The following is a 25611-nucleotide window of genomic DNA, read 5'->3' as shown; positions in this document are numbered from 1 at the left end:
CTATCTAAAATCAGTTTTTCTTGGCACACAATAATAACATGAAATAATGATTACTTATTATAAGCAAATATTGTTTGTATAAATTCCTTCACTCTTGGTCAGCACCTAGTTTAACACTTTAACCAGTCCCTAAAGAAAAGTCAAACCCACCATATACCACGTATAATATCATCAACCACATAAAATTACAGACTAAACCACAACATTACATGCATAATCTTGACCCACACACACCATCAAACATTCAAACCCACCCGACTCGCTGTTACAAGTCTCGGGGCCCATCAGAAGATTGGGTCTTTCTCAAGTTCCAATGCAGGCCTTCATGGATGCTGCGCAAGAAGTCATTGGTGGAATCCCCTCTACAAGCTGTGGGCACAGGCCAGATAGACATACTGCACACAAGTGCATCACCTGGACCCAACTGTTTTCTACCTTTCCCGTCAAACGACACCCATGCAGGACCTCGACTACTTAAGGCGACTTGGATTCTAAGTGTTACATACTCCGGTAATATTAGAGGTCGGAAAGATAAAGAATGTGGACAAATCGGGGTGAATAAGATGCCGGGAACCTGCAAGTTTTGTTTAAGTTGTGTAAATTAATAATATATGCTAATTGAGTGCAGTCATCCGGTCACATATCATCGGTGGCGGGAACTAATGTTATTTGTCCAAAAAAAAACTCTGAGTATCCTACTATTACTAAATCAAATTGGTGTTTTGTTATAGCTGATTATCAGATAATCAACATCCAAACAAGTACCAAAAGTTAATAAAATATTGGATGCAACGTACCCGCGGATGGACCATAGAACCTCCGGCCGCAAGGGAATATGCAGTGCTTCCCGAAGTGGTTGATAATATCAAGCCATCTCCTTGTACACATGTGACAAACGAGTTATCACAATAACATTCAAGATTTGTTAGAAATGCTGAAATTCCACGGTCAATTGTAACCTCGTTTAACACGAGTATCGGCTCTTCGGTCTCGTATTCGGTTTTAGCCGATTCGCGGATGATGTGACACTGCAACCGATGTCGAAGTGTGATGCTAATTGGACCTTGGAGGATTGATTTCAGACATTCTTTGTATCGTTCACTATCTTATCAAAGTTAAAGATCACAGTTTTTGGTAAATTGCAAGACAAATGAAAATGGGTCCAATGGGTCGGAAGTCAAACACCTCCAAAATAAGATCATGGGTTAACCCAATCTGAACCTTTTCAACCCGGGTCCCTTTTGACTTGTCAACCAAACCAGCCCAACCATCCCATGTACCACCTTTACATGATAATCCTTAATACACGATTCAAAATTCGGTTTGACTTGTCAGCCAAACCAGCCCAACCATCCCATCTACCACCTTTACATGCTAATCACTATACACGATTCAAAATTCGAAGCAAAAATATTATTTTCAGAAAGATTCAAGGATACGAAATGGAGTCATAAAGCCCAACGAACCCAAAGAAAATGGCACAATTGGAGGAACCGGGCCTTTAAACATTGATGCTGCCTGAAAAAAGTAAGCAATGCAAAGTTATTTAAGACTGGTCACGTTAGAAACCGTGAATATCAACACCAAAATATGGCATTTCACTCGCTAGGCATATATAAACTAGTTTGCACACTAGAAAATCGATATCAAGAAACATATCATGTATTACTGAACTAAATAAAGCATCACACAGATAACATACGCCCTGCTTGCGGTGCACGCATATAATGTATATATGTGTGAACCCTCGGGTGGGCAAAAGCGAAATTGCACTAATTTTGACGTTTTTTACTAATATCGTGAAAATAACGTTAAAAGTGGCGGAAGGTTAATCAGGCATCATGTGGTGGCGTTGATAGCCGAAAGACAAGGGTACATGCACCAATCGGTCGGTGTCCCGATGGTTGAGTGTTATGTGTCTTATGTCCAAGGCTTGATGCAAAACTACTATCGAGCCGGGGGTCTCACCGGAAGCAGCCTCTCTATCCCTATGGGGTAGAGGTAAGGCTGTCTACATCTTACCCTCCTCAGACCCTACCATTGCTTTGCTATTGGTGGGATATACTGAGTACGATGATGATGATGATGATGATGATGATGATGATGATGATGACAGATAACATTTCTTAAAAAATCTTATATTCAAAGAAACGAAATTGTAAGATCCTACCCAAAGCACGGTCCCATCCCCACCAAGAGTTACAACAAGGTCAACTTTCTCATGCAGAAGCAAGATGCCATCATCTGTCAATTAACAAGACGAGAATGTTTGACCATTTGACCAGAGAGAACACTCTAGAACATATTCTCCAACTTTATGACACTAGAAGTTGAATATATCGAGGATAAGTTGCATGTCTAACCGTCTTTCCAGGTCTGCACAAAGTTGTAGTATGATGACTCTGTTACAAGCTCTGTTCTTACCCTTGGTTCCACATAAATATTTAAATTATTCTCCTTCAACCACCTGAAATTATTTATTAATGAGTCGATTTGGGTTTTGTAATATCTATTAACAAGTCAAATGAGTAAAATAATAAATATAGCTAAAAGGATTCGGGTCAAACGGATGCTACCTGACCATTTCCGCACAAATGATTTTAACAGAAGTTGAATTTGGTTTTGTCAAGATGAGAACAGTCTGCGGAGGAGATTCCCACTTCAAACAAATCTGAAATAAAATACAATAAAACACCAATTAGAGCATGTTTAAACAAATCAGTATTCTATATGAAATTATGAATTATTTATGATGTAGACAATTACAGTTTTCTAATTGTCCATCTCGCTTAGAGTGTGTCATACCTGTTTACTGCTACGTTCTGCTGTTGTTATATTTCCTTTTTCAAATGACACAATATCATGTTTATGTTGATCATTCTTTTCACCTTTGCAATACCAATGTAGCTTGAATGATGCCTGTGACAGGGATAAATTTGTCTTTCAGTCATGCTTTCCAGAAAGTAAAACTATACACTACAATAAGATCATGATGTATCAGAAAAGAGAATTAGAGAGGTGACAAAATGGCAAGTTGGTACGTGCTCCGATCAAAACGGGTCGCTTTAATATGGGTCAGTAAGGATGTATACGAGCAAAGCCGCTCGTGGCGTGAGTTACTCAAGATCAATTCACTAAAAGCTCAAATTAAGTCTAGCTTAAACAAGCTCGGGTCTAAAAATAAGTTGCTTAGTAAAGGAGCCAGAGCTTTACTTATTGAGCTCGAGCTGTGGCTCGTGAGCTAAACGTATCATTAATACAATTTTTATTCAATATAATAAATATATAATGATAAAAATAACTAAATAATATATATTATGCTACATATAAAAGTTATAATTATAAATAAATATAACTTTAATAAATGTATATAAAAATCAACAACAAATAATAAACAAGCTGAGCTCAGGCTTGAAAAACTACTCAAGAGCCAAGCTCAAGCTTTAGAAATAGAGCTCGAATTCTCGAAACAAGCCGAGTTCAGGCTCAGCTAGGCTTGGCTTGTTTGCAACCCAAGGTCAGAGTGGATTGGGATTACCCTAACACCATTTCTTTTCTCCAAAAATATTTAATTTTGAATAAAGGTTTGTATGTCGAATATAGTTACAAATTATAGCATGATCACTATAAATACCCTTTGGATGACTTTTGATCGGTTTGAGGTTTTTTCGTATTTTACCCATTTGACTTATTCATAGATAGACGAGTCGAATTTCTACCTCTAGAAAATAAGAGCTTCACAGGTACATGTAAGTATATCCCCATTTATATATGCATACTACCTTGCGAATAAGCTTGCTATGAATATTAGAACACGCATTTTGCTCCCTGTCCCGAAGAACCTCATGAGAGTAAATTCCAGTTTTTCCACAAAACAATCGAGACGGTTCCTCGGTTTCAGACACGAGTTTAAGGCTGTTTGCTGAGTTGTCAACATTCTTCACAGTACAGTTACTATCATGTCTTAGACCTTTATTTTCCAGCTGTAAATTCCGTTCTCTCTCCAATTCATATTTGCGTTTTCATTCCGATGCCTCAGCTTGAGCAGAAGCTTTCCCCTCAGCAGCCCGTCTCAAAGCCTTACCGACAGCTGTAAATCAATCCAAGCAATATGTATAAACAAAAAGTATCATTACCGCATATTATTCTAACAACTTTATAATTTGAAAACGGTATCATACTTCGCATGGCCTCTGAAAACTCCACAAGATGATCATCAATCCCATCAACAAGAGGCTGTTGAATCATTTCCATTGCAGCTTTCTCAGAGTTTACAAGAAGACCGTCCTCAAATGGCAAATTAGATGCATTACCCTATTTAAAAAGCATACAAGTAAAATAACAAAAATAGGAATAATAGTGTAATAATATGTATAATATTAATAATGATAAAAAAGCATCTCAAGAAAACCATTCTTCATAAAGTTAGTAGAAAGTTAGAATCTCTTTTTACATGTTATTACTCTAAAAAAAATACAAAATATCCATAAACAACCATTGTTATGTTTTTAGCTGAAAATGTAATAACTTTTTAACTTGTAACTTTTATGTACAGTACAACTGCAGCTATTCTGTTTTTAGCAATGAGTAGTAATGTAATGTCCAAAAATGTCAACTTCAATAATACTCTTGTTCATCCATGTGATCTGATGACACAAAACCTAAAAACTAGTATTTATATATAATCCATTTCAAAACTCTAATCAGTACACTCTGATTACATGATCAAACCAAAATGAACTGAAATCTAAAGACAAATATATAAACTGATAAACACTAACTATATTCAATCAATTAGAAAACACAGATTATAATAATAATAATAAGTAAGCGTACGTTAGGGTTGGAATTGTGGAGCGCCATGAGAATTGGATTGATGAAATAAATAATTTGGGGATTTTGTATTTGTAGCAGGTAGATTGACTTTGAGGAAAGAAACCGGGGTAGGTGATTTCGACACGTGGAATCGGGGACTAATTCTCCGCACATGTAGGAAGCTTACGGTAGATGTTGACGGCATCGATAACGTCAACTCCGGCGAGCGTGTAGCCTAGCTATTTTTGCTTCAAGTTCAGTTCAGTTCAGTTCAGTTATTGAGTCAAATCAATGGGTTAGTTAGTTTTGGGTCCACCTCTCTATAGCCTCATATAGTATTATTCGGGGTCTATTGGATGCATCTCGTATAGGGCTATACTTGGCTTATATACGTATTTGTGGGTTTTTTTAGCAACAATGGTGTGTCTCTAGAATACCCCTTAGTTTATAGTTAGTTATATAAAAAAAATTCACATATTACACTTTATGTGTTAAGTGAGACTATAATGCATAACCATTTGATTGTAAGACATACACATTTATCATTAAACCAAGCTAGTGGATAGTTAGTTATATAAACTAGTTGTTTATCAACGACGCCATCCTAACAAGTTTGAATAATTGAAAAAATAAACGAGTAAAAAGAGAAAAATGTATCCGACTTACCGTTAAAAAAATAGACGATGTTTAGCATATCAAACAAACTAACATTTGCAACTCTTTATATATAATTAAACAAACTTACAAAGAAAAAAAATTCATGACACACTAAAACAATAAACCCTAGCCAACTATTTATTTATGTTAAAACCATAACTTTGAAAACAATACAACTTATTATAGGAAACTAAATTAACCCATGATATATAATATATTTACCATGATAAAGAAAACATACCAATTTACATTTTACAAAACAAACCCTGAAATGAATTCAATTTGCATATGACGGGGAGAGCAGTGACGGACCCAGGATTTTTTGCCAATGGGGTCCCATATTTTCGGTGTTCAAATTTTTCGGGTCGGTCGTTGTTCAGGTCGGGTCGAGGCGAAGAACATAATAAAAAACAATATCATAATAAAACTTTCTTTTCAATCATCACTACCTGAACGGGTCAAAATGGGTCGGGTTGACACATAAACACTTTGTTTTCCCTTTCTTAATCATTTTTGAGATAGAACCTAGATCCACCCTTTCATAAGCATGTGTTGAAAACCATTAACTTAAACTAGTGAAAAATAAAACTGATATTTTAAAATGTTTGAATGTTTCTAAAGAAAACCATGCATAAAGTTGAAAACAATGATATGTATTTTAGAGGTGTTTGAATGTTTCCAAAGTTATCATTGCAACATTAGCAATCAAATGGTTGATTAACACTAAAAATTAACACAAAAAACCAAAAACTGAGACTTGTAAGACTTGAACCCATGACATTTCAAAGATAAAACAAGGGACTTTCCACCAGACCACATCAACATTAATAGTATGGGTTCCAAGTATTAAATCTTATCGGGTCCTCAAAAAATTTAATATACCGCTTCTAATAAATTTGTAAAAAACATTGGTGTCCCGGGACCCCGATCCACACTATGTGGGTCCGCCCCTGGGGGAGAGGTATAAACTATAAAGTATCTGAGCAGCGAACGTCAAACATGAAATCTAGGTACAATGACGGTTACCACCAGGTTGGTGGAGTTCAAGTGAAGTTGCCTCGTTAATTAACACCCAATTAAAACTTATTAAACATGTGAAACTCTCATATTTGGACACAATTAATCAAAAAGACCAAAAGTAATTGTGTTGAGTTACTGATTTAAAATGTGTGAAAGGTACTTATGGATAAAAATAGGAAAATATGAAGAATAAAAGAACTAGAATCATCAAAGAAATATGGAAGTTAAGTTGTCCTTTTTAAAATTTATTTTAGAAAAAATTACAAATTTTATCCTTTTGAATTATCTAAATTATGAAATAGGTCCTTTTAAAAAATGACTTTCACTCTTTATCCTTTATTTGCATGTTTGGCTCGATTTTAGTCCTTTACACTAACGGATGTTAAATTTTTTCATTAACTAACCCCATATGCACCGCCCATGAGGACATTTTAATCCTTTCACCACTTGAAGGGTTACTTGTGTAAAATAATCAAAAGTTGTAATTTTTCATATTACTTTATAAGGATCGTTTATGTAAATTTTGGAAAGTGGACCACAAGATAACCTTTCTCAATTCCCACTCTTCTTCCTCCTCTCGTCAACTCCCCACCTCCCATTTTCTTCATCTGCGGGCCACCACTAGGGGTGTTCTTCGGGTTTTTTTGTCGGGTTTCGGGTTTTTCGGGTTTTTTATGAGCGGAAATATAACCCGAAAACCAAACCATTCTAGTTTCGGGTTTTACTGTTTTCGGGTTTATTAGGTCGGGTTAGATCGGGTCGGTTTGATTCGGGTTTCGGGTTAACTGAAGGTTGTAAAAGGCCTGAAATGATTTACAAAAAAGGTGAGTTTTTTTCATCATCATAGTGGGCAATCCCACTGAAATAGTATTATTAACACCTCGTGTATGAACATAGCATTTAACAATAATTATATCGAACAATAAGAAATATTAAGAGCACAAAAGCTCTTATTTTCGAAACTCTTGTTTCAATTGATTTTAATTGAATAGTATACCCAGCACAAAAGCTCTTATTTTAATTGATTCAATTCAATTCAACAAGAAATAACCATACTATTAAGTTGATTTTTAGATAAATGGTATTCATTCATATAAAATCAACTAATTTCAATTTAATATTGATAGAGAGTACCTTTTGCAAACTTTTTTATTGGAACTTTGAAGTTGATTGATAAAGAAACAGACATATATTATTATTCTCTTTGAATTATATTGTAGGTATAAATGTATAAAAGGTAAAGATTCATACCTAGAAAATTTCGGCATTTCAAATCACTACTTTCAGGGTTAATCGGGTTAACCCGAATTGAGGAAATCCTATCCAAAAACCGACCAAACTATTGCAATCGGGTTCGGGTTACGTGGTATCTCGGGTTCGGGTTATGCGGTTTGGATGTGTCTTTGGGTCGGGTCTATTCGGGTCGGGTTCGGTTCTCGGGTTCGGGTGAAAATTGACAGGCCTAGCCGCCACCATTGAAACTCCGTTCAAATCACAACCCTGTTTTGCTCCTCCGATTTCCATCATCGCCAATAAACTTCCAATATATAAACACAATTGCATACACACACCGCCATCCGTATAATACCGACGACAACTTGAGATCATCTTCTCCGGTCATATGCATAGACACCGGCCAATACGAACCAATGTTTCGACCTGAACCACCTAACTCAACCACCATCTCCGATTTGTTCAATTTAGCTTCAAGAACGATTACAGAAAAACCCTAATTTTAATTGGGGTTTCTGCCATAGTAAGGAATTTTGGTGTTTGTCTACCTTATTCTCATCTTCTTGAGTTTTTTTCAAACGAGGGAAAGAAAAGGAAAGGAAAACTAAGGATAGTTAAAAAATGTTCTTTTAGGATGGAAAGGAAAGAAGTAGGAGGAGTTAGGAGGAATTAATTTGATGTTTTTTCCAATAAGTTATCCTCCTTAAAATAGGATGATTACTAAGGATAACATAGTTATAATTTCCTTTTCTCTAATTTCCTTCAAACTCAAGAGCACACCTAATTAAAAAAAATTTGTTCTCTTCCCTTTCTTATCCTTCCCTCTCATTTCTTTTTATTTCCTTGGTTAAAAAACTTAAGAACAAGACATAAAAGATCAACTCACTTGAGTTGGAGGGTAAAATCTTTAACTTAATTACACAAATAGCCCTTTTAAAAGTAAAAGACTAAAATACCCTCATTTCATTACACATGAGATGACTTAACTGAAAAACTTAACATCCGTTAGTGTAAAGGACTAAAACCGAGCCAAACATGCAAATAAAGGATAAAGAGTGAAAGACATTTTTTAAAAGGACCCATTCCATAATTTGGATAATTCAAAAGAACAAAATTTGTAATTTTTCTTTATTTTATTAAAAAGAATAAAAAAGAACATGGGTTTTGCATATAAGTTTGAATGCATAACATCATTTTCACCTTTTCATATTTGAATATATTACATATACCATAGGAAAGTAACATATATATTATTCTTCAATTTAAATCATCCATTCATTTCTCCGGTGGGCATTATTTGACAACAACACAGAGAAAGTATCATGCATGATTTTCAATAAAAAACGGCTATATGTGAAAAGTGTTGAGGAATAGTTTCTTTGTATCCCACATTTATAGTATCTTATATGTATTTAATGTATAATGTGGGAATAGTATCTTATGTATTTAATGTATAACGTGGGAATCCATCTAGATGTTAACAAGTAATGGACATGTCCAGTAATTGGGGTATTTTATTTTAGAATCTCACGTGATTTTATTTTATGTCTATTCTGCTTCCAAAAGAACAGACGGAGAACTTTAAAAGAAGATATTGTATTGCCATCTGATTTTAAAGTGTGTTTCTTTGATTTTGGAGTTAGGATGGGTTTTTATTTAATTTTCGAGGGCTTTGTAACTTTGTTCACGCATAAAAGGTTTTTATCTCCAATTTGAAATCAATGTATACTTTATTAGTTTTGTGGCAAATGTTGCACTTTGAAACCAGGTTCCTATCCATGAGATTGGTTTGGTGTTTTAGTCACATTTAAACACATAGTATAGTAAAATCTACTTAACGCGTGACCCCCTCACATCATACCACTCAATTACTAACACAATGTACTATTTAACAACTTTGTTGCCGTATGTATTCATACAACCTTGTTGCAGGTATGTTTGGCTATTTAAGCATATAGCAATGTTTCCCACTCGTGATAAATTTCTAATCGGTTGTACAAATACATACCCAAGACTAAGTTGTTAAACTTTCTAACTTACAAGCCTATAATACAACTTAAATCAATTCATCACACATAAGTAAAAAAAATCGTCAAGTCTAATTCTCATCATAAAATTATAAAAACAACTAAAGGTGAAAGGTACAAGTCTTATGATCATTTCTTCAAACATGCAAAGTATTTGTTTAAAACAGGTTCAAATAGTGTAAAGTAAACCAAAAACAAGAAATAAGAATCAAGGAAGAAGTGATGGACAAAACTGGAATCCAAATGTGTGTCTAAATAGGGCAAGGTGGGATTTCAAGAGTTAGACCTGCTTGAATCTGTCCCCAACCAATCAACCGCCAATGCTTCTCGACTCTCCTGCTCAGAGCAATCTTCTCACCTTTGCTAGTACACACGGGTGATGTCAGCTGCAATTTTGCTAAATCGTTCTTAACAGCCAAAACACGGGCCCCAGTAGACATAGATCCAATGTTGAGCATCAGTATTTCTGCCTTTGACAGCTTTGATACCTTCCCTTGTTTTTCTGTTCCTTTTGTCTTCACACCCAGCAGCCGACGCAAAAGAAAAAAGTTCACCTGACAAATTGGAGCCCAAATAGCATGGGTCATTTTTTTTTCCGGGTCAAAAGAGTAGGGTTGACCCGTCAACATTTTTTTCCCAGTTTCACAAATAATCAATGCACTAAATATCATTGCAAACAAGGCTGTTCAAAATACTCGATGCTTGCTTGAAAATGAGTAATTGACTTGTTTTTAAACAAGCCAAGGTAAGCTTGGCTCTTTGGCTCGCACATTTGGCTCGTTTAAATTCAACAACTTTTATTCATCTTTTAAGTGATTTTTAAAATTTGAACTCTTTAATCCCATCTTGGTGTTATTTATAAGCATTATTTGTTGACTAAAATGGGAGGTTACCTTTATGGATTTTAAATGATGGCTCGTCTACATATCTAATTATTGTTTGGGGGGGGGGGGGGGATACTATTGTACACGTAATCATATTTCTAATAAAGTGACCTACCTTACAAGGTTATACAAGAAGTAGCAAGATGAATGAGTTGACCAAGAAAACCCTTTAGGTCCATTTCTTGAAATAATTAATTACCATTACGAAAACAAAATAATTAAAATTTTAAATAAAAATGATTTTAGGTTGTGTGCAAACAAGGGGTAGCTTACAACCCATTTGACCCATTCCCTTTATAGCTAAAATTTTAACTTGACCTGCTTGATACTAACAAATTAACATAAGTTAATAAATTCATAAGAAAATTGATCAAAATTGGGACCCAGGTTAGATATACTACAGGTCACCTCCTAGACTCTGCCCATCGAACATATTTAGCCCATTCCATATTTAGCTCATTTCTTAGTAATCGTGTTGAAATTTTAAAACGGCACCTTTAGATATCAACCCCACAAAAAGAAAAAAAAATTGTATGACCAATTGCCCACATGTTATGAAAGGTTACCTCGAGTTCAACATAAACATCAGGAAGAGACCCGACTTCCCCAAGAACCTGACCCACCAACCGGTCAGCACGAGTCAACATAGGGTCCATTGTTGTTCCAACACCAATAAGACCCCCAGGTACAGCATACTGAAGCTCATTCTGCTCTGCATACAGTGACACTATTCTAGAGTAAATAGGGGTGCACTTAATGTTGCCACTCTCATCTTTAACAACAATCCCAGGTCGCACTTCAATATTCTGGTTTACCTTCAACACACCCTGTATAAAAGAATATTAGTACAAAAGAAGTAAAGAATAATACCAATATTAGTACTAAATAAGTAAAGAAAGAACAGACCTTGAGGATACTTCCACCAGCAACACCACCTCTAATCTCATCAACCTCGGATCCAGGTTTGTTAACATCAAACGAACGGATTACTATCATATTTGGAGGTGATATGAAGTTTCTCTCAGGAATGGGAATTCGTTTAATTATGTATTCGCAAACCACATCAATATTATATCTAAGCTGAGCCGACACCGGAATCACTGGTGCACCGTCAGCAACCGTTCCCTGATATCATAAAGTAATAATTAATGTTCGCTCGGTTATGTTCATTCACCTTGTTCAGTTATGTACATTTGTTTCCATTTATACTTTTAACCGACAAACATTAACGAACACAAATAAGAGCACGTTCATTTTCTCAATGAACTAAACAAACAAGGGTATGTTATTTGTTTAAGTGTTCGTGTCTGATCGTTTGTTCAAATACAAACACGCCCCGTATGTTTTCGTTCGGTTCAGCCTACTGGTTTTTGTCCAAGCTTCTAAACTTTTACAACAAGATTCTTTTCAAAGCAAAAGTATTAGGATGCTTGATGAAATTAAAAAACACTTAGAGCAAAATACTACCCATTTGACACGTTTAAGCTAATAATACTTTCTAAACTAGTTTAACCTGATACAACATACCCAAATCAACCCACAAGAGAAAATGAACCAAAATTGTTACCAATTCATGGAAATCAACAAAAGGTAGAGAAGAAAATCATGGCAGATAACCTGAATGAATTTCTGAATGGCCTCATGTTGATTAATGGCTACATTTTCCTGAATAAGATCAACTTTATTTTGAAGAATTATAATATGTTGAAGCCTCATAATTTCAACAGCGGCCAAGTGCTCAGAAGTCTGAGGTTGAGGACAACTTTCATTTGCAGCTATGAGAAGTAATGCTCCATCCATGATTGCAGCTCCATTAAGCATAGTAGCCATGAGAATATCATGTCCCTGTAAAAAAAATAAAAGAAAATAGATGAAATTTCAAATGCAGCCATGATGATGTTTTAACTACAAAGTGAGACATGTTGTAAACTATATGTTCTGCAAAAGGGTTCACTGGGAATGCAGCCATGATGATGTTTTAAATACACTAATAGCCTGATAAATTTTTCTTGCATACATGTTAGCATGAGTTTTAATGTTATATAATCTATATTCCTATGGACTTATACTTCAATTTGTAAAACTGGTTGCAGCATATATCAGAAAGACAGAAACTGTTACCACTGCTTTTATTAGGCCTGAAACAAACTAGAAGTTTAGTGAACCGTTTAGCGAAAACTTCATTTATCATAAACAACCAAACACAAACAATCTTTATGTTCATTTAGTTAAACACATGTCTTGTTCATTCATTTAAATTAATTTATGTTCGTTTGTTTACGTTTATTTAAATTTGTCCGTTTACGTTCGTATATGGACTGAATAAAACTTTTAGAACCATTGCCATTTAGTTTAACTTTAATAACTATCTGTTACGTTAGTTCATCTAATTTCAGCTATGTACGTTCGTTTACGTTCACAAAGCGTTCGTTTATACTGCTAACAAACAAACACGAATGAACATAAGAGCACATTAACTTCCTTAACAAGCAAACACAAACAAAAAAAACCATGTTCGTTTAATTGTTCCTGTTCGATCGTTTGCTCAGTTAAACTTAAACGAACGAACACTAGCATGATTCGTTTGTGTTCATTTACAAGCCTATTTATGTCTCAAGGGATATGATTCAAAAGTCTAAAAGGTAGTCGCTAACAATTTCTAAAGTATAGCAAAACAGAGTTGTGAATGTTTTGTAACCAAATACAAATCTAATCACATTAATGCAACTTTTAAGAAAAAATTCAGAGCCTGTTATATACTTACCGGGCAGTCAACAAAAGATACATGCCTAACCAATTTCATCTTGCTGTTCTCAAATCCAGGCACATCACAAGGAGGGCTATCTTCTTTCCCACTTCCATAGGCCCTGTGAAAATTCAAACAAATCTTTAATAACATGCTAGGTGATGATAATGGTAAGATACAATAATATTGTCTTAATTGCATTCTTACTTGTAGCACATGGGTCGAGGGCACCTTTCATCTTCACATTTGTATATCTTTGCATTAGCATACCCAAGCTTAATGGTAATGTTACGTTCCAGTTCGTTTTTAAAACGAACAGTCTGGAAATGAATGATGACCATGTTATTAAAAAAGTCAACAAAATATGTATAAAAGTTAAAAGAGTATGGAGGCAGAACTATGTCGCACTCCACACAGGACGGGGTATTAATGACTGATTGATACAAAAACATAAATGAGAACTTTATTTCTAACTAATACTTTGATTACAAATACATCACAGTTCCCATACCATAATAACAAAAACTTTCATTGAATACTCATCTTCAACACGATCCTTCTATTTACCTTATAAAGTCTCCTTCAATTACCTTCTAGTGGTTACTTAAGACACATACTTAAAACATGCATAAATAATCACTAGAATGTAGCCAAATGTAACTTTATAAGGTGAAAAAAAAAACTTGTGAGAACAAATATAAAATCTTCTAAGTTATTGTTGCTATGAAAACTTAAATGTATTTGTAACCAAGTATTAGTGATAAAGACATCTGGGCTTCTTAGTAAAGGAAAGATAATGATACATTAACTAATAACAAACACACTTCCAAATGCTAGTTAAGCATAATGAAGAAAAAAAGCTATACACTGAAATTAAATATCACGCGCTTTCAAATAATTACGATAATCCGTAAATTTAAAAAAAAAAAAAAACAGATTCATTGGCCTCGTTATAACCATGGTGTTGAAAACATCATTCAATTGCTCATGCAAGCTTTTTATAACTTGCAGTTATTGTGTGGTTCACACACATGGTGTCAACACAAAGCATGGCAATTGGCAAACAACAATACACAGATGTTAACATATAATATACAAAGAATAATTATACTTTAAATCATACCACACGCACTCAAGAATAGCAACAAAACTATAATCTGTTACTACTTCCTACTTACTACTTCAACAATGATCAGTTTCAGCTTAGTTTTCTAATGTTAAAACTTTCTGTGATTTCTTATTTGCAATATAAAACAAATGCATGACTCCAAGTCTATTATATACCTGCACACCAGATATTGCTTTCACAACTGTTGACTTTCCATGAGCCACATGACCAATAGTCCCTGTTTACCATATATAAATATATTTTCACTCACAATTTAACATTCACAATTACAAAAGACAGTCCATTAATACATATATATATATATACACACATATTAAACAAACACATTAATATACCAATATTAATCGTAGCCTGGCGAGAAATGACCTCAGGAGAAAGAGGATGCAGTGTTGCCACATCCAGCTTCTTCAAATCCTGCTCCATTAAACCTTTTCGCGCCATATTGAAACACTATTCGATATCACGCAACCTGCAATTACGAACAGAATTAATCAAATCGTGAATCTGATTTTACATGGATTGAAATTGAAGTGAAATTAACCTTTGTTCAGTGAGGATGCACCGAATCGCTTATAGAGATTCTGTGATCCTTTGACGCCGGCGGCGGTGGTGGTGGCAGTAGCAGTGGTGGTGTTGGTGGATAATAATAATAATAATAATAATAATAATAATAATATTGAGTTTAGCTATAGCTAGGGTTTGAGGGTTCTGTGGAAAGTAGTGAGCGTATGACAATATTGTGACTTGGCCGCCACGTTCCGGGTGGGTTTAATAATCCGGCCCGAAAGAGTTCATTCGGGTGGTTACATTTTTGTTCTTTCTTTTTTTATTTTTAACGTACTCCTGTAGGCTATAATCAAAGAGTCTCGTTGCATTAATCTAACTAAATTATGTGGTTTTTAACTCAAACTGGCTTTAGAGTTTAGAGTTTGACACTTTGACTTTGATTTTCCTCTAGAAAACTTTATTGGAAGTTGTCACTCCTCGAATTAGAGAATCTCGTTGCCCCGCTTTATTTATAATATTCAATCATTTTTGTTCTTTCTACAAGGCCCTTTTATATATATTATTTAACTCAATTATGAAATGCATACGTATGATGGTTAAACTGATGGGTGAGTTGGTAATGAAACAAAACAGGTTCGGGTCTAACTAGATTTAATAAAGACAAGTCTGGTCAAATTAAATATGCTAATGAGTAATAATTTTTTAGAAAGTGGTAATGAATTAAAATTGGTTCAAGTTTTTAATGTATGGATGAGATCGGTATTGTACCGTAACCAAAAATCCCAATTCTGAAAATCGCAAAATTTTGATACTGGTATCGAATGTATTCATCCCTACTTTAATAGATTCAGCCTTTGCTAACTAGTGTATACATCTATAGTTTGAAAATGTCATTTGTGATCAAGAAGTGAAAAACCAAGGATTGAAGTCTTTTGAATTGATTGAATGTTATAAATTTTCTATTTGTTTTGTTAAGTAAAACAACAAAAATGAACCTATTTTTCGTTGTAAAGTTTTGATAAATTTAGTTGATGAGAATTACAAGTTTTTTAGGTTCAGTTTACTTATTTTGTCTCAAACCGTAAATCAAACAACAAAACCCTGTTTTTCAAACCATATTATTTATAATCAGACTGATATAGCTTGTTTGGATAGTTTGGTCAATTTCGAATTTCAATGTAAACATATTTGATAGTGGTATATGCTCACATTAAATGGGATGAGTAGAGCAAAACATTTTGTGTTTGACATGACATGATTATTTTTTTTATTATTTTTTTGTTTAAACTTTTCATATATTAAATAAAAGAATAAATTGCGGTTATTGTCACTGGGGTTTGTCTAAATCTATGGTTTTAGTCCAATACTTTCGAATTTGGGATTTTCGTCCTTGTTCACTTGCAATTAAACCCAACCTCACCAACCTCGTTAAGTCTGATCGTTAAACCTATTAGCGTGCCCTCACGTGAGGGATAGTTTTGTCCTTTTTTTTCCCTAAATACACCTCAACCCCTCACGCGAGGGGGCTTGCGAATTAGGGTTGTGGTTTATTTGGGGAGAAAAAAAGGACAAAACTGCCCTCACGTGAGGGGCACGCTAATGAATTTAACGACTAGACTTAACGGGGTTAACGGGGTCGGGTTTAATTGCAAGTGAAATAAAACCACATGGACGAAAATCGCATATTTGAAACTATTTGATTAAAACCACATATTTGGACAAACCACAGGGACGAAAACCGTAGTTTACTCTAAATAAAAAGGATCCAATTACAACAGAGAGGTGGGTAGAGGGCAACAAGTTGCGCTGTCACCCCCTTTTGAATGGCAAACCCGATCTTGCTGAAAACAAAGTTTTCTTTGGCGTCGATAAGTTAGCGAACTCAAACAAGACAAGTCATTTTCCTAGAAAATATTCACATAGCAGACTTCAATCTTCTTGACCATAGCAAACTTTGCTCGATATGGTCCTACAAGCAAACTTGTTCTTCAGAAATCCCTTAAACTATCTGTTAATTAATAACTTATTGAACAAACCAAAGTGTGATGATAACACTATAGACTGTGCTGGTAGTAGCGGTGTGCATGGGTCGGTTTGGGGCGGTTTTTGGCCGAACCCATAAGCATAACTGATACAGTAGTTAATAGAAAACCATAACCATAACCGATCCGTCATGGCATTTTCTGGTAATCGGTTTTAACGGTTATATAGAGTCGGTTAACCGTGATTAAAATAAACAATCCTTTCGTATGATTGCGAACACTGAATACCCGCTAATTGTATTGTGAAATTCAAATATATTTCCTTTTTTTGTAATGCAATTTATGGAATATACATATCTAATTGACATATTAAATAATTGAAACGGAAATTTAGATCAACAATTATGAACCATAAGAATGAATATGGTAACCAATATCACCAATATTATTATTATTGGCCTAAATCTTAATAGGTGTAACGACAATAAGTGTAAAAGTTACATAAATGGGGTGGTTCAGTTATGGCGGGTTTGGAATTAACATTAACCAAAACCGACCCATATTTGGCGGTTTTCAAAAATACATTAAACCGACCCATCGGCTATATCAGTTATCGGTTAAAATCGGTTCGGTATGTCGGTTATGGTTCGGTTTACGGTTATGACGGTTAATTTGCTCACCCCTAGCTGGTAGCATTGTAGCTTGCTGGAGTTGAACCTTGCTAAAATAAGTCCTTAAGATATTTCCTTATCAACATTCTTCAAGCTTGCTGGGACCACTGTTTTATAATAAAACTTGCTAGATCTTCCAAAGTACTTGGTTTCTTCAGTTTGGTTTAGCCAGGAGTTTGCTAGGAAACAAACCTTGCCTGGCTTGAAAAACAACCTTGCAAAAAACTAATCTAGTCTAATAGACTTTAGCATAAACATAGACTTTAGCATAAACATAATAGCAGTTGCAAAAAACGATTGCAAAAAACGAATCTAGTTTAATCTAGGAACCAGTCTTCAGCATTAGGAATGACATCAGAGAAGTAACCATCTTTACCAGAATTATCCTCCTCATAATTAACTGGAACTACATCTTCAACCGTGTAGCCATCCTCCAAAAGACAGTTTAAACGACCTTGTAACATAGTCTCTAAACCAATAATCTCACAAGTTCTGTAACTGTTACTACATCTAACTTGGCAAAGTTCTTGGAGAAAACGAACATCTTCAGAATTTATGACTTCACTTAGATCGAACGGTTCTTCGACTTCATTGTCCCATAAAATGTAAATCTTTATGGACTTTTAATCAAAATTCCATTCAGTTGCTTTCGGTGGTTGTGGTTAGGCCTGTAAATGAACCGAGCGTTCGGTGAATTGTTCGGCGGGAAGTTCGTTTATTTAATAAACTAACGAACATGAACAAAAAGTTTGTGTTCGTTTAATTAAACGAACGAACATGAACACATGTTCCGTTCGTTCATTTATGTTCATGAACGTTCGTTTATGTTCGTTTATTTATGTCTGTTTCTGTCTGTTTATTTATGTTTGTTTATGTATTAATAAAAAATAATTAAATATTGTTTGGATGAGTCATCTACTAAAAGTTTTATATTTGTTAATTTTTCTTCATTTAAGTGTTTTTCATTTATGTTTTTTAAGTTTGTTTGTGTTCATATATGTTCATTTATCTTTGTCCAGTTATATTCGTTTAGATTTTAAACAAACAAACACAAATGTCCATTTTTAAATAAACGAACATGAACATAAATATTTGTTCGATTAAGTGTTCGTGTTCGTCTAAAGTTAAATGAACAAAGACGAACATGCCCTTGTTTGTGTTCGTTCAATTCGTTTACATGTTTTCATTATTTACACTGATGATACATCGGTTTTAATCTCTAGGATATGCCGATTTTATTTGTGTTCGTTTATGTTCGTGAACCGTTCGTGAACATGTTAATTTCCTTAATGAACGAACACGAACATAAAATCTTGTTCAGTAAGTGTTCGTGAACCGTTCGTGAACACATTATTTCCTTAACGAACGAACACAAACAAGGCCTTGTTCGCGTTCGTTCGGTTCGTTTACAGCCCTAGTTGTGGTGGATGTAGTTTTTTCTCCAGACGGTGTACAACTTCTACGATCTGTTTACAGTTGTTGGCCATCGGCACACCAAGTGCCAAGATTTGTCTCTGAATGGGTTCAGGCAAACAAGTATGCCCTTTGAAGTCTTGACCATAATCCTTCTTCGGTCATCAAATTTGATGATATAACGGTTGGTCGTACCGTCAAACCTCCAAGACATAACAGATGCTATCGTTTTAAGATAAATAGTGCTTTATAAAACTGAGATTCACTTTGTTTAATGGTAATAACATTCTAATCCTCTATTGCTATTTATAGAGTAATTTGTGATAACGAAGCACCTGATTCTCGGGTCCTCCCTGCGTCGAAACCTCGGGCGTTATGACGACCTCCCGAAGGGAGTTAGCATCCGTTACAAATTCGATTATTATCATCATTGCTATTTTGGAAGATTTGAGAAAGAAATAGAAAGTGTTATCATCAAAACGAGGCCGTTTTAAGACAAAACCTTCTGGAAACATCTTCCCATAGTTTTAAACTAACACCCCACCCACTCCACTCCAATTTATCACCATCATCACTAGGGTTTCGTTATCCTTTCCAATTATCATCTCTTCATCAAGGTATGCGAATTCAATCTCAATCCACTTTCAAAATCAACATTATTATTCTTCATTTCATATCCAGTTGAATCCATTATCCACTTAACCTTTGCTAATTTGTGGTTTTGTGTGTATATATATATATATATATATATATACAGGTGTAGGATATGGCTGCTGCTCAATTGACATCCACATGTATTCTTCCGTCCTTTGAAGGTCTAAGATCTTCAACTTCTAAACCTTCATCGGTTATGGTTTCTTCACCGTTCAGAAGCCTCACTCTCCGGTCAACTCGTGCTCTGGTCGTCAAAGCTGCCACCACCGTTGCTCCAAAGGTTGACTTTTGCATTCATTTTGTTTTATTCTTCTGCAATATATTTGCTTATACATTTATTAGAGTTAAGTTAATTTAATTAACTGTGTTAGTGGTGCTTGTTATTATGTTGCAAACAGATTAAGCTGAAAACCTAATTGAATTATTGAATTCAATTCTAATTCAGTTATTTGGTTATCGGTTATTGACTATACTTTTAGAATTTACTTTACTTAATTTGGTTAACATTCCGGTAATATTTATCAGTTCGGTTTTTAACCGAAATTGTAACTGAATTCATATTCTGTTTGGTTTAACATTCCTGTTATTCTGTTCGGTAAGTTTTCTGTTACAACTGAATATAAGTAAAGACCAAATTAACTGAATCAAATAAGCTGATAACCGAAACAGAAACCGTATTCGAATTCTAATTCTGTTCGGTAAAGAATTCTATTATTTGCTTTGTCAAGTTATCGAATAAAAATCAAAACCGAATGTTATGAATTTATGATAACTGAACCGGTGAACACCCCTAACTGTGCTACTGCAGCATGTTCAAGCTTTAAGGATGTATAAATGGTTGAATTACTGTTGTTTTTTTTATGTTCATTCTTATTCATGCATGAATGTGTTTTGAATTGTTATTTGATTCTGCAGTACACTACATTGAAACCGTTGGGGGATAGGGTACTGGTCAAAATCAAGGCGGCAGAGGAGAAATCTGTCGGTGGTATCCTTCTGCCATCAACTGCACAGACAAAGCCTCAAGGGGGCGAGGTTGTTGCTGTTGGAGAAGGTAAAACAATTGGAGATAAAAAGGTGGAGATTGGCGTGAAGGTAATTATTTGACCGATTTTGAAACTTTACACATAGTTACTTCGGATGTGAATTTATTGACTGATACGCGTATTATTGTAGACTGGCACTCCAGTTGTATATTCTAAGTATGCTGGGACTGAGGTAGACTTCAATGGAGCAAGCCACCTCATATTGAAGGAGGATGACATTGTTGGTATCCTTGAAATGGATGATGTTAAGGATTTGAAGCCTCTTAATGATCGAGTTCTTATCAAGGTTGACCTTGTTCACTGGTTTGATGTGTATATGCCTTTTTGATTGTGGATTATGATGCAAGATAATTACTTATCTTATTTTGTTTGATTTCAATAAAATTTTGATTGACTTTCTCATCAAGTGACAAAACTTTGCTTATTTTCGCTTATTTTGACATTGAATGAAAGGTTGAGGAAGCTGAGGAAACAACTGCTGGTGGCTTATTGCTAACACAAGCAACCAAAGAGAAACCCTCTATTGGCACGGTTAGTCAAACAACCTCTACATATAGTTGCATCATAGATGGTATATACATGTAATAGTTGCATCATTTGGGTTGTGCAGTGTTTTATCACATACGGGTTGAAAAAAAACTCTTAACTTTAACATGCATAACTTAATAAGTTGCCACAACCAATTCTCTTGAATGTGCTTATTGGATGTTTGTGGGCTTTGGAATCACAGGTGATTGCAGTTGGGCCGGGGCCGCTGAATGAAGAAGGAAACAGAGTAGGATTGCCAGTATCTCCAGGAAACATTGTTCTTTACTCAAAATATGCAGGGAACGAATTTAAGGGGGTTGATGGTTCAGAGTACATTACACTTCCGGCTTCGGATGTCATGGCTGTTCTTTCATAGTTACTAGGCTTTTGTTATAATGTATGCTCCTTAAAAAAAAGGTTAACATAGTTTTGCAGTGATGTAATTGCGCCTTTGAGACTTCTATCCAACTGTTTTCTATAGCAAGCAAGATTCGGTTGCGAGAATTCAATGTGTGTTCATGTTTTGGTGATTGCTATAAAATAACTACTTTTGTGTCAAGAATTATATTTAGTGATAGCTCTTATAACAAATGAAACTTAGCAGTCATCTAAAGTGTATGGTTAAGGCTGATGTTTGATCAGTAATCATCATAGTTTATTACTTGTTCATTAATCATCAAAGTTTATCACTTTAAATAATCATACAAAGGTATAAAAACTAGTATTAAAATTCATAATACGATACAACATATCAATAAGCTGCTCAAACAACATTAAATTCACCACTAGCATGAACCTCTTTGACTCTCTTTTCATATTCATCCTCTTCTTCTTCTACATCTTCTTCATCAACTTCTTCCTCCTTTTCATCATCCTCCTCTGCTCCCCACCCAAAATACCCAACAGATTTAGACGTCGGTGGAGGATTTCTCGCCTCGGCTACAATCTTCATGATATCATCCACACTTTGTACCGAAAAACTCGGATTGTCTCGTTGATAGTAGTTGGTTTGATTCGATTCCTTGAGCTCTTTTGGTAAATTCTTCAAGAACCATGGATGATTCTTGATTTCCTTAATTGTAATCCTCTGTTCATCATAATGAAATAAAACTTAAGCACAAATAAGCACAAAGCTAATATTTCTTTTATTAAGTTTTACAAAAAAATTATTTTTGTTTGTTTGTTACTGACCCGTAAAGGATTTGCGACAAATATGCGCGAGAGAAGTTGTTTGCATTCCTGGGATATGTGAACATAGTCCGGGATCTTGTACTGTATCGACATAATACGCTGCAAGACGAAGAGCAAGTTGTTAACTGGTGGTTCGACTCAGATAACGGGTCAAAAGTCAAAACACCCTTAAAATTTGGGATTGTGATTTAAATAAATAAAATAGCAGCCGAGTTTTTATTTATGATATCTGTAAATGTGACACGTCATCACTAGTGGGATTAAATGTTACACTTACAGTGATGGTTTTTCTGAAATTTTTGGGGTCAGACGGATCTTCAAAAGGGTATGCGCCCACGAGCATAACATATAGTGTTACGCCACATGACCACACATCAGCCAACTACAAAAGATATACAAAAGTTAAATTTAAACAGATAGAACTAAACTAAATATTATTCATATAAAACTTGGCAATTTTGTACCTTGCCATCATATTCTCGACGAGAAAGAACCTCTGGAGCAATATAAGCCGGAGTGCCAACCGTTGATTTCGGTCTTGAATGTAAGAGCGATGACTGTAACATATATATGCATTCATGTTATTGCATTAGTTATGTATAATCATGTTAAATATGTTTTGCAAGTTCCAACCCGTTTATTAAACATGTTTGTGTTAGTGTTTGAGTAACCGATGTATTTACTATTTAGATAAACATGTCATGTCAAACACGACCTGTATAACAACATGACATGTTTTGATAGTTGTATTTGATGACAATCAACAAAATAAGAAAATACCTTTGAATAACCGAAATCACATATTTTGAGGCGAGGCGCGCGACTCCCATCTAAAAGTGTATTTTCCAGCTTCAAATCTCGATGACATATTTGCTACAAGTAACAAGATTAAAACCTTAAGCAAGGGAAACTTTAATGTTGTTAATAACTTAATAATCGAGCATTAATATATGAACTTTAATGTACCATGGAATGGCAGAAGGAGACCCCAGAGATCAGTTGTTGGAAGAAATACCTTGCCTGTCAAATTTGTTTATGAATATAAATAATAACCCAACAAATATAGATACATATCTATAGACACATGCATAAAACATGAAAATGTATATATCTTTTAAACTTTAAAATTTTTTGTAAATCATTCACTAAAGAGCACATATGTGCAAAAGTTTGTCTAATGTGAAAATACAACATTTTACAAGTATAGAACTTGATTTATGAAATGCTCCTATAAGAAGAGTTTCATATATCTTATCTAAACAAGCTAAATATTATATTTTCTCAAATCATTGTTTAAGAGTATTGTAAAATATCATTCAAATTAAATGTTTCAGCCTTTCAAGGAAACATAATATGTTACACATTTCAAGGGATATGTGAAATTTCTCTATAAAAATAAGTAATTTCATATATCTCGGTTTAAGCTTGTAAAATATCATGTCTTTGAAATAAGAAAGGCTTACCTCATCTTCACTAAATCGACCTGCAGTGCAAATACGATCAAAGAGCTCTCCCCCGGCAGCATACTCCATCACTATTGCTAGATGTGTTGGTGTCAAAACGACCTTTATGCATATTCATTAACTAACCGTTAACCAACAATGAACTATATGAACTTTATTTAGGAAAATTAAAATATATATTATTAAACTTTTAAATATGTAACAGCAAAAGAATGGGTTTGAATTTAAATTTATGAGTAATTCCAAACATATTGAGCTCAAATTTTGTTTTACATAAATAACATCAGTAAAAAAAGATTAAAAAATTCTTAGATCCATCACCACTCGTTACATACAAACCCATACATACCTCCTTGAAACGAATAATATTAGGATGCCGAAGGGATCTATGGTTGATAATTTCTCTTGCCACATTTTCATCAATCTACATCATAATTATTATACATTAACACCAAAAATTCAAAACTTAATAATAAACATTCGCTTACGAAATATTAAAATCCACACACATACCTTAGAACCGCGCATGATGTACTTCATGGCAACGAGTTCTTTAGTCTCTTTATGTCTCATGAGCCTTGCAACACCGAAATTACCCGCTCCAAGATCCTTCACCACCTCGTACTTGTCCATGGCGACGATTTGGATGAGCTTCTTTCGGGCTATGACAACCCTCTCTTCCAATACTTTGCGTATATACTCAAATGTGTGTGTGTGTGTATTTTGAGATGTGTAGTGTATATAACTATATATACACGCTATGTTAATGAAGATGGGGTCTAAAACACGTGGGAAGGAGACTTGGATATTATGAAGTCGGCATGGGAACTCACATGGACTTCCACAAACTCCCATGACTCCAATCGTTAAATTATTGTGTTTGGTTTTTTTAATACTAAAACTTAAAATTGCCTGTTACTTCAACGTTCAAAATAATTAACCTTTGGATTGGCTTTATAAAATCATAAAATATTCATTTTACCTTTGGTGTCAAGTTGATAGATTTACAGTACTTTTTTTTTCAACGACAAAGTAATACGAGTAAGTTGCACTTGCACTTGCACCAACATAACGAAGGGGTATACATTAGCAATGTCTAGCATGCCCCCATATGGGAAGCTCGTACATCCGTACAATGACCACCATCGCGTCACATAGTTTCAGAGGAAGCCCACAAAACCGTGGTAAACCCCCCTGAAGTCAGGTTTTTCTTATCGTGATAGAAGTTTGTAAATATGGGTTGATCTTATCAAATATATAGTTTTTAGGGAAAATATCATAAAAACAAACCAACTTTCTTATTTTACTCACAAAAGTCTTTCCAATTTTTTATGCATATTAAAGTCTTGTTTGTTGCTGACATGGCATATAATTATTATATAATAATTACAAGTAATAAACAAATAGCCTACAACAACTAATTTATTTATTATATTTAAAAGAAAATTATTTTTAATTTCTTGATTTTCTTCGTTTCCTCCTTGGCCTCAAAACCCTACGGAATGTGTGTAACAACGATCGATAGCACTGCGGGGGCGGCGGTGGTCGGTGGTCCGGTGATGATAGGACGGCTATGGTGATCGAAAGAGATACGTGTATCAAACGCGCTTCCGCTGCTGACTCTATCCCCGCTTGTCGTAATCGT

At 34.7% G+C, this 25611-nt stretch overlaps 4 protein-coding genes across 5 annotated transcripts; 1 reads left to right on the top strand and 3 right to left on the bottom strand.

Moving 5' to 3' along the window:
• LOC143529007 (NAD(H) kinase 1-like) lies at positions 1 to 4910 on the bottom strand. The gene is made up of 10 exons (XM_077024899.1): positions 4837 to 4910; positions 4182 to 4314; positions 3783 to 4090; positions 2806 to 2919; positions 2577 to 2671; positions 2364 to 2467; positions 2171 to 2244; positions 1440 to 1518; positions 798 to 1105; positions 1 to 574 (listed from the first exon to the last, which is right to left on the bottom strand). Exons 5-10 carry the CDS (start codon positions 2582 to 2584, stop codon positions 266 to 268), a joined length of 882 nt encoding a protein of 293 aa, XP_076881014.1. The 5' UTR covers positions 2585 to 2671; positions 2806 to 2919; positions 3783 to 4090; positions 4182 to 4314; positions 4837 to 4910; the 3' UTR covers positions 1 to 265.
• Positions 4911 to 9875: 4965 nt separating this feature from the next.
• LOC143529006 (eukaryotic translation initiation factor 2 subunit gamma-like) lies at positions 9876 to 15238 on the bottom strand. The gene is made up of 9 exons (XM_077024898.1): positions 15053 to 15238; positions 14847 to 14980; positions 14667 to 14728; positions 13590 to 13702; positions 13401 to 13503; positions 12254 to 12481; positions 11543 to 11761; positions 11203 to 11463; positions 9876 to 10306 (listed from the first exon to the last, which is right to left on the bottom strand). The coding sequence occupies exons 2-9, from the start codon at positions 14950 to 14952 to the stop codon at positions 10004 to 10006; spliced, it is 1395 nt and encodes a 464-aa protein (XP_076881013.1). The 5' UTR covers positions 14953 to 14980; positions 15053 to 15238; the 3' UTR covers positions 9876 to 10003.
• Positions 15239 to 19536: 4298 nt separating this feature from the next.
• On the top strand, positions 19537 to 21816 carry LOC143529005 (20 kDa chaperonin, chloroplastic-like). The gene is made up of 6 exons (XM_077024896.1): positions 19537 to 19701; positions 19842 to 20018; positions 20654 to 20833; positions 20915 to 21070; positions 21238 to 21315; positions 21515 to 21816. Exons 2-6 carry the CDS (start codon positions 19851 to 19853, stop codon positions 21686 to 21688), a joined length of 756 nt encoding a protein of 251 aa, XP_076881011.1. The 5' UTR covers positions 19537 to 19701; positions 19842 to 19850; the 3' UTR covers positions 21689 to 21816.
• Positions 21817 to 21893: 77 nt separating this feature from the next.
• Positions 21894 to 24845, bottom strand: LOC143529004 (serine/threonine-protein kinase SRK2G-like). 2 transcript variants are annotated; one of them, XM_077024894.1, is made up of 9 exons: positions 24480 to 24844; positions 24316 to 24390; positions 23967 to 24068; positions 23470 to 23523; positions 23284 to 23376; positions 22968 to 23060; positions 22781 to 22885; positions 22504 to 22602; positions 21895 to 22399 (listed from the first exon to the last, which is right to left on the bottom strand). In XM_077024894.1, exons 1-9 carry the CDS (start codon positions 24819 to 24821, stop codon positions 22076 to 22078), a joined length of 1287 nt encoding a protein of 428 aa, XP_076881009.1. In that variant the 5' UTR covers positions 24822 to 24844; the 3' UTR covers positions 21895 to 22075. The 2 variants fall into 2 exon arrangements, with proteins under 2 accessions (XP_076881010.1, XP_076881009.1); XM_077024895.1 differs by lacking the exon at positions 22781 to 22885 and having other exon boundaries at positions 21894 to 22399; positions 24480 to 24845.
• Positions 24846 to 25611: the final 766 nt, after the last annotated feature.

This window comes from Bidens hawaiensis, unplaced genomic scaffold (genome assembly GCF_021521415.1).
Source record: "Bidens hawaiensis isolate Kalapana, Puna unplaced genomic scaffold, B.hawaiensis_p1.1 tig00008407_1, whole genome shotgun sequence".
NCBI lineage: Eukaryota > Viridiplantae > Streptophyta > Magnoliopsida > Asterales > Asteraceae > Bidens > Bidens hawaiensis.
Note: the sequence above shows the minus strand (reverse complement) of the source record. Positions and strands in the feature narration are given on the sequence as shown.